Consider the following 10,000-nt stretch of genomic DNA (forward strand, 5'->3'; position numbering starts at 1 on the left):
AACAAATCTCTTCCTTTGCAACATCCTCCATTCAACAACCTCCCCCCCCCCCCCCGACCCCCAAGATGCCCACCCACCTGTGCCAACGTCGTGACAACACTCTCTCCCGTGACATCATCTCCCCCGAGAGTGACGTCAGAAGCCAGGGCCACGATGACGTCATCGAAGAAGAACCAGGATTTGAGATGACGTAATGGCTCGTAGGGGCGGTTGGTCGTCATGGCAACGGCGCCCACCATCCCGTCGGACACGCCCCCGCTGTACGTCACGTTGTTGAAGAATCGCTCTGCCTTGTACGTCCCGGTGAGGTACTGGGGGAGGGGGGGTGAGGTTTAAGATAAAGTGGGATTTTAATTTTTTTTTGCGATTTTTTTTCGTTTTCTTTTCTGCTTCTAAACTGAAATGTGTTGAGATTATTTTTGTTTAATATTTTTTTTATCTCTTATTATAAAACCATGCGAATAACAGATTAAATGTTGTGGTTTAAGACGAGCTGTTTAGATTAGTTTTATTTTACTCATTTTTAAAATCATTTCAAAATTTCTAAACTAAAATAGATTATGTTTTCTTTTTCCCTTCTCGTTCTTCTAAAACTGAGCGAATGTTTAAATGTTGTGGTTTAAGACGAATTGCAATTAGACTGTTTTTGTACTTCCCTCTCTCTCTCTCTCTCTCTCTCTCTCTCTCTCTCTCTCTCTCTCTCTCTCTCTCTCTCTCTCTCTCTCTCTCTCTCTCTCTCTCTCTCTGCCCTCTTTTTCTAAACTATGTGAATAACAGTTGAAATTCATTGCAATTCCTTTAGAGGTGATTATGTTAAATGAAAATAAAAAATAATAAATTCTTCCTTCTTTTTCTGAACTACGTGAATAAAAAAAAATATATGGATTGGATGCAGTTTGACTGGAAATGAAAATTATCATTATGATAAAAAATATTTCTCGATGTACTGATTTGGCTTAAATATATCAAGAATTATGATCAAGACGTTACTTATCAAATCATAATAATAATAACAATAATGGTAATGATAATAATGATAACACAACAACAACAATAATAGTAACGACAATAGCATTAATAATAATATCAATAACAATGATAATAATAATAATAGTAACAATAACAATCATGCTAATAACAATAGCAGCAACAACAACAATAATAATAGTAACAACGAAAACAACATTAATATTAATCTCAATAACAACAACAGTAATAATGATAACGATAATAATGATAATGATGATGAGAACAAAACAACAATAATGATACTAATAATAATAATAACTATAACAATAATAATAAATCATATTAATAACAATAATAATGAAAACAATAATGATAATAAATAATATAATAATAACAGCTGATATCATGCCAAAACCACACAATATAGGCCTACCCATAGAATCAAAATTTGTTAGTAAATTCACTTCCAAATAACAAAGTAAACCATCACAAAAAACGAATGTCACATTTTTTACATAGATTTGTAGGAAAGATTGCAGAATGAGGACAACTGCATAGTATCTCCCATAAAAAATATACATACAATAAACACATCGACTAGCTATTTATCTAATAACAAACACCACGCATAAAACATCTTTATAGTATTCCGAGTTTCCAAGAAAAAATAGGAAATAAAGAATTAGAATACAAATACCTGTATAATATAATCATTTAAAATACCGAGCCAATTAAGCAACACAAACACAAGTTAAATACAAACAACCGGATGATATAGCCTAGATATACATACACCTAGACGATAAACACACACACACCACACACACACACACACACACAAGACACACACACACAACACACACACACATACAACACAACACACACATCACACACACACACACACACACACACACACAACACAACACACACACGAACCTACCTGCGGAATATCCTTCGTGTAGACGTTCGTGACCCCGGGGACCCTCGCCCAGTCGTACACCAGGAACACCTCGGCCTTGGGTTTCCCGTACTCTTCGCTGTCCACGAGGACGGTGAGGAACCCGTCGCCCTGGGGAGGTGCGCTCGGTGTCAGGTCAGGCTTGGAAGCCTCTTGGGACGGCGAGACGAATGGTTGAGGGATAGAGGAACTTTGGACAGCGAGACGAATGGTTGAGGGATAGAGGAACTTGGAACGACGAGACGAATGGTTGAGGGATAGAGGAACTTGGAATGACGAGACGAATGGTTGAGGGATAGAGGAACTTGGAACGACGAGACGAATGGTTGAGGGATAGAGAAATGGTTGAGTGACAGAGGAGCTTGGAACGACGAGGCAAATGGATGAGTGATGGAGGAATGGTTGAGTGATAGAGGAACTTGGAACGACGAGACGAATGGTTGAGGGATGGAGGAACTTGGAACGACGAGACGAATGGTTGAGGGATGGAGGAACTTGGAACGACGAGACAAATGGTTGAGGGATAGAGGAATGGTTGAGTGATAGAGGAACTTGCAACGACGAGACGAATGGTTGAGTGACAGAGGAACTTGGAACGACGAGACGAATGGTTGAGGGATAGAGGAACTTGGAACGACGAGACAAATGGTTGAGTGATAGAGGAACTTGGAACGACGAGACGAATGGTTGAGGGACAGAGGAACTTGGAACAACGAGACGAATGGTTGAGTGATAGAGGAACTTGGAACGACGAGACAAATGGTTGAGGGATAGAGGAATGGTTGAGTGATAGAGGAACGGGTCGACGAGTTCTAGACTGGATTTGGAAACGCGGTCCTCGGGTTTAAAATGCAAGAATAAAGTGTTTATGTTTGTCTAACATCAGGATTGTTACAGAACCCGGAAATATGCATTACTCAACCTGGAAGTACCCACTCTAAAAATGGACCAAGAACACCGTAACACAACCTGGAAACACTCATCACTACCATTATCATCAAATACCCACTCTAGAAATGAACCAAAAACACCGTAACACAACCTGGAAAAACACATCGCCATACACCAATCCGACCAAAAAGACCGTAACACAACCTGGAAATACCCGTCGCCGTTCTGCGAGGGAGGCCAGCTCTCGGGCCTCGAAGTGCGGTTGGACAGAACCCGCACGCTGGCCATGTACTCCCGCCGCTGGTGCACGGTGAGGTCCGAGCTAAGGGAAGCGGTAGGTAAAAGGGCCGTTAGAAGCCTGGAATACCTACATAGTAAGTGAAGTTAATATAATAATATAATATAATATGATAATATAATATAATATAATATAAAGTTAATATAATAAGTTGATATAGTACAATAAGTTAAGTTACATAATGGGTGAAGTTAAACGGGAAATTTGGATAATTGGGAATATAAAGTGTGTGCGTGTGAATATGTATCCGCATATATCTCAACAATCGCTTTCAAAAATAGCAATCAAAATAGCACCCAATCAACCTTCCCTATTTTTCTATGACTCACTTAAAGAAGAACTTGTTCCCGACCAGCGCATGTTCAGCATCCGGAACAACGTTGTCATATCGGTGAAGAACAGATTCCACCTCTTCCACATGTCGACCTAATTTCAGCAGGTTCCTCCCCGCGGCTAGTATGGCTCCTCCTGTCCCGTTCCTGGTGGCGATCTCGCCTGGGAAAGACGGTGACCAGACGGGGGAATGTGTGACTGTTTGGTTGTGTTTGTGAAATGGGAGAGGCAGACGTGTAAGTAAACGTGTGCATGCGAATGCGCCTGTGTAACCAGGAGTTCGCTCATTTTTGCTTGATTTTTTTTTCTTGGTCACTTTAATCTCATTTCTTGAACTCTCGATCACTTATTCTCATTCGTATTTACTGCTCTCTCTCTCTTTCACTCTTTCTCTCTCTCTCTCGCTCCTTCTCCCTCTCCCCTTTCCCCTCTCCCACTTCCACTCCAAGCTCCACCCCTTCTCCTTCCCTCCTCCCCCTCCTCCCTCCTTTCCCCCCCTCTCGTCCCATACCATCTGTCAAATGCCTCCCGCACGTTGTGGGTTCGGAAGTGTGTCCTCGAAAGAGCCATTGCTGGCACTCCAAATAGGCACCAAACAGCCCCTCGATGGTGGCGTTCTCGAAGTCCATGCTCGTCCCCGTGTACCAGCTGAAGAGGTTCGACGTGTGCTGCAAGGGTTGGGCGTGCAGTCAGTATGCATTTGCAAGAGATCGAGGGGAGTTTGCGTTCGGGAAGCTGAGAACACTGAAAGGGGGGGGGGGGGATTTAAAGCGTTGAGGAGCTTCTTGTGTTAACTTGGGTTGATGTTGGCTTGCGTGTTGAGTGGAAGTCGCGTTTTGTGTTGGAATTTAGTGTGTTGGTGTGAGTAATAGGAGGCTTTTCAGTCGTGGTAAAAGGTATTTCTAAGAGGTATTGTAAAATCAGATTCGTCCGAGATTAGAAAAGGAGAAATATTAACAACTAAATATAGAATTCATTCACGAGCACCATAGATTAGTTACCAATGCAAAGAGAAAAAAAAAGAAAAAAAAAAGAAGATACAATTGATTTATAAAACCAAGATTCATCCTCTTAAAACATAATGATAATAAAACATTAAAACAACTCTCTCGACAGACGTACCACCAACAGTTCTCTCCCATAAGCACTGTTGTAAATGTTGCCGAGATTGTGCTCCAGGTACCCATCACCGGTGGCGCGATCCCCCAGTATGTTGTGCTGATGTAGACAACCGTCTGGCCTGAGGGAGGTAAGTACGTCCACTGTGGTAGTAGGTACTGTATACTTCTGCTATGGATATACCATGAATGCTGAGTGATATTGGAGATGATATTTTGTAGATTGGGTCGGTGGGTTTTTGTAGAATGTCACACAAAGCTGAGATTTTTTTTTTTAGTTCATACCTTTTTTGAAAATGGCCGAATCCCACGTACACACAAAAAAAGATAGAAGCTACAACGATATTCCAAAACAACTATATATAAAAAAGAAAAAAGAAAAAGAAAAAAAAGAGACAGGTCGTCAGACAAACAAACAAAGAAACAATGCAACAGAACTAGAACAACAACAACAAAAAGTACAAACACACACTAGCCTTCAACAGATCCCACCAATCAACACCTGAGCGAAATTACCTGAACCCATTTTCGTCGTAAGGTTGTCTCAGAGCCAGGTCAATGAACATCGCCTCTTGGACCTCCTTGTGAACCTCCGCATAAGTTCCTCGCAACAGACCTTCGACCTCGCCAAGCATCGCTCGCGGGGCCAAGTTCCCACCTTTGGAGAACAGGAAGCTTATTAGAGAGGGAAGGAGGGGGAGAGGAGAGAGAGGAAGAGAGAGAGAGAGAGAGAGAGAAGATAGAGAAGGGGGGAGAAGGGGGGAGAAGGGGGGAGAAGGGGAGAAGGGGAGAAGGGGAGAGAGGGAGAGAGGGAGAGAGGGAGAGAGGGAGAGAGAGAGAGAGAGAGAGAGAGAGAGAGAGAGAGAGAGAGAGAGAGAGAGAGAGAGAGAGAGAGAGAGAGAGAGAGGGGGGGGGGGAGAAGGAAGAGAGAGAGAGAGAGAGAGAGAGAGAGAGAGAGAGAGAGAGAGAGAGAGAGAGAGAGAGAGAGAGAGAGAGAGAGAGAGAGAGAGAGAGGGGGGGGGGGCGGAGAAGGAAAAGGAAAGGAGGAGCAGAGAAAAAAATGAAGGGTTGGAGAGAGAGGATGCGGGGAAGGAATGAAAAAAGGGAAGAGATAGAGAGACACAGAGAGAGAGAGAGAGAGAGAGAGAGAGAGAGAGAGAGAGAGAGAGAGAGAGAGAGAGAGAGAGAGAGAGAGAGAGAGAGAGAGGAGAGAGAGAGAGAGAGGAAGAGAAAGATGGGGGGGGGTCAAATAAATATATAGATAGAGAAAGAGAGAGTGCAAGGGGAGATAATAAAAAAGGAAGAGAGAGACCGAAAGGAGAGAATATGAAAGGATTGCAAGATTAGAAAGAAAAACTAAGAATGAAGATATGGAGGAGAAAGACAGAAGATAGGAAGAGAAGGCGAAAGTGAGAGAGAGAATATACACTGACACCTAGAAACCACATTAAATACCGATATACCAACACAAAAAACACGTTAAACTAGTAATATCAATAAAAACGTTAAACTAGTAATATCAATAAAAACGTTAAACTAGTAATATCAATAAAAAGCTATGCCAGTAATATCAATAAACACGTTATACTAGTAATATCAATAAAAACGTTAAACTAGTAATATCAATAAACACGTTAAACTAGTAATACCAATAAAAACGTTAAACTAGTAATATCAATAAAAACGCTAAACTAGTAATAGCAATAAAACGTTATTGAACCAAGGCAACCAACTTGGCATACCAACCAGACATTTGCTCTGAGTGTTCTTGTGTGTCCCAGACAGGTCCGGCTGGGGTGTTAACCCAGTACCTGTAAGAAAGTGAGAATTTCTTGTAATGATCATATATACAAGTACCTACCTATATGCATCTCTCTCTCTCTCTCTCACTCTCTCTCTCTCTCGCTTTCTTGTTTGATTCTCTCTCTCTCTCTCTCTCTCTCTCTCTCTCTCTCTCTCTCTCTCTCTCTCTCTCTCTCTCTCTCTCTCTCTCTCTCTCTCTCTCTCTCTCTCTCTCTCCCCCTCTCTCTCTCTGTACACAGACACCAATGTATGTATGTATACCCTCATATACACACATACAACCAAAGTTATATCCAAGTACAGTCTCTCTTTCTATCCATCTATCCATCTACCCATCTGCCTCTCTCTCTCTCTCTATATATATATATGTGTGTGTGTGCGTATGCGTGAGTGTGTGTGTGTGTGTGTGTGTGTGTGTGTGTGTGTGTGTGTGTGTGTGTGTGCGTGCGTGTGTGTGTGTACATATGCATCTCCAAAGAAAAATATAACACGTTTTTTCTTTTCTTTTTCCCCTTTTCCAATATATCGACCTCACCTGTCCAGGTAATCCGTCATGAGTTCTTGGCTCAGCAGATCCCTGGCGAGTGTGGCTCCCATCCACGACTTGTAGGGGACGCCGATCACGTGACCCCACCAGTTAGAGTCTGCGAGAGAGAGGTTGTCTGTTGGTTTAAGAGGATCCCATGGTATGATGTGCTTGTGTGTCCTGTCGTTATTGCTTGTGTTACTGTTGTCATTATGATTATTCGTGTTGTTATTATCATTATGGTTATTCTTGTTATTATCATTATGATTATTCTTTTATTATCATTATTATCATTATCATGGAAGTTGTTATTGTTATCATTATTATTGTTAATATCATTATTATTATCATTATTACTACTATTGTTACCGTTGTTATTGTTATCATCATAGTTATCATCATTGTTATTATTATTATCATTATTGTTTTTTTCATCATTATTATCATTAGTAACATTGTTATTAATATCGTTATCATTATCATCATTAGTATCATTATCATTATCGTTACTATTATCATTATCAACATCATTACTAGTCATTATATGATCATTATCACTGTTATTATCATTTCATTTATATTATCATTACCATTTCTGTCATTATTGTTATAATTATCATACTTATAATTGTTAGTATTGCTATCATAATCATTAGTATTATGATATTCATTATCATAATTATCAGTACTATCATACTAACTTTAACATCATCACCCACACCTTCACCACCACTACAACCACTATCACAACCACAACCACCTTAACCACCTACACCACAACCATCAATCACCTTCACATCCACCACAACTACAACCATCCCCACATTACCATTCACCACAAACATCTTCCTCTTCACAACCACAAAACCATGACAGCAACAGACCCCTTTACCACAACTATAACACATCTTCACCACAACCACATTGCCCACACCACAACCATGGCTATCATAATCCCCTTCACCACAACCACATCACCCCCAACCACAACCACATCACCCTCACCACAACCACACAACCCCCACCACAACCACAATCACACAACCCCCACTGCAACCACAACCACACAACCCCCACCACAACTACTTCACCACGACCACAACCACACAACCCCCACCACAACCACAATCACACAACCCCCACTGCAACCACAACACACCACCCCCTCTACAACCACATCACCACCACTGCAACCACAACACACCACCCCCTCTACAACCCACATCACCACCATCACCACCACAACCACACAACCCCCACCACAACCATACAACCCCCACCCCCACTACAACCACACAACCCCCACCCCCACCACAACCACACAACCCCCACCCTCACCACAACCACACAACCCCCACCCCCACCACAACCACACAACCCCCACCCCCACCACAACCACACAACCCCCACCCCCACCACAACCACACAACCCCCACCCCCACCACAACCACACAACCCCCACCCCCACCACACCACACCAACACCCACCCCCACCACACACAACCCCCACCCCACCACAACCACACAACCCCCACCCCACCACAACCAACACAACCCCCACCCCCACCACAACCACACAACCCCCACCCCCACCACAACCACACAACCCCCACCACAACCACCACACAACCCCTACCCCCGCCACAACCACACATCCCCCACCACAACCACACAACCCCCACCTCAATCACACATCCCCACCACAACCACACAACCCCCACCCCACCACAACCACACAACCCCCACCACAACCACACAACCCCCACCCCCACCACAACCACACACCACCCCACCCCCCACCCACAACCACACCACTCCCACCACCACCACAACCCCCACCCTCACCACAACCACACAACCCCCACCCCCACCACAACCACACAACCCCCACCCCCACCACAACCACACCACCCCCACCCTCACCACAACCACACAACCCTCACCCCCACCACAACCATACAACACCCACCACAACCACACAACCCCCACCCCACGTCAACCACACAACCCCCACCCCACCTCAACCACACAACCCCAACCCCCACCACAACCACACAACCCCCACCACAACCACACAACCCCACCCCCCACCACAACCACACAACCCCCACCCCCACCACAACCACACAACCCCTACCCCACCTCAACCACACAACCCCAACCCCCACCACAACCATACAACCCCCACCCCCAGCACACCCACACAACCCCCACTCCACCTCAACCACACAACCCCCACCCCCACCACAACCACACAATCCTCACCCCACCACAACCACACAATCCCCACCCCCACCACAACCACACAACCCCCACCCCCACCCCCAGCACAACCACACAACCCCCACTCCCACCACAACCACACAACCCCCACCCCCACCACACAACCCCCACCCCAACCACACAACCCCCACCCCCACCACAACCACACAACCCCCACCCCCACCACAACCACACAACCCCCACCCCCACCACAACCACACAACCCCCACCACAACCACACAACCCCCACCCCCACCACCACAACCACATAACCCCCACCCACACCACACAACCCCCACCACCACCACAACCACACAACCCCCACCCCCACCCCCACCGTAACCACACAACCCCACCCCACCACAACCACACAACCCCCACCCCCACCACAACCACACAACCCCCACTCCCACCACAACCACACAAGCCCCACCACAACCACACAACCCCCACCCCCACCACACAACCCCCACCCCACCACAACCACACAACCCCCACCCCCACCCCCAGCCCCCCCTCCCATCCCGCCCCCAACCACACAACCCCCCCCCCCCCCCCCCCCCCACCACACAACCCCCACCCCCACCCCACCCCCACCCCCAGCACCTGTGTTATCCGGCGCGTCGTAAGTGACGAAGGCGAAGGAGGACACGATCTCCCTCGTCAGGTCCTCCCCGTTGACGTGGTGGAAGGCGAGGGAGCTCTGCCTCTTGCCGTGGGTGATGAAGGACGTGGAGTCGTCCTCGCCGTACTGCGGGCGCGGAGACACGTGATACATGGGGGGATGGATAGAAGGATACGTGGCACATGGGGGATGCATAGAAGGATGCGTGGTACATGGG

At 45.7% G+C, this 10,000-nt stretch overlaps 1 protein-coding gene across 2 annotated transcripts in view; it reads right to left on the reverse strand.

Annotated features, from left to right (window-relative positions):
* Positions 1 to 10,000, reverse strand: part of LOC113799995 (chondroitinase-AC) — a 16,190-nt gene that overhangs the window by 3,080 nt on the left and 3,110 nt on the right. The window contains exons 3-12 of one of the 2 annotated variants that reach the window (XM_070124253.1): positions 9,765 to 9,909; positions 6,906 to 7,014; positions 6,314 to 6,378; positions 5,084 to 5,225; positions 4,572 to 4,689; positions 3,961 to 4,117; positions 3,446 to 3,611; positions 3,023 to 3,140; positions 1,910 to 2,038; positions 78 to 311 (exon numbers count right to left, since the gene is read on the reverse strand). In XM_070124253.1, the coding sequence (XP_069980354.1) occupies positions 78 to 311; positions 1,910 to 2,038; positions 3,023 to 3,140; positions 3,446 to 3,611; positions 3,961 to 4,117; positions 4,572 to 4,689; positions 5,084 to 5,225; positions 6,314 to 6,378; positions 6,906 to 7,014; positions 9,765 to 9,909 (1,383 nt within the window). Of the gene's footprint in view, positions 1 to 77; positions 312 to 1,909; positions 2,080 to 3,022; positions 3,141 to 3,445; positions 3,612 to 3,960; positions 4,118 to 4,571; positions 4,690 to 5,083; positions 5,226 to 6,313; positions 6,379 to 6,905; positions 7,015 to 9,764; positions 9,910 to 10,000 lie in introns of both variants that reach the window. The other variant, XM_070124254.1, reaches the window with a different exon arrangement.

The sequence above is a fragment of the Penaeus vannamei genome, chromosome 8, assembly GCF_042767895.1.
Source record: "Penaeus vannamei isolate JL-2024 chromosome 8, ASM4276789v1, whole genome shotgun sequence".
Classification (NCBI taxonomy): Eukaryota; Metazoa; Arthropoda; class Malacostraca; order Decapoda; family Penaeidae; genus Penaeus; species Penaeus vannamei.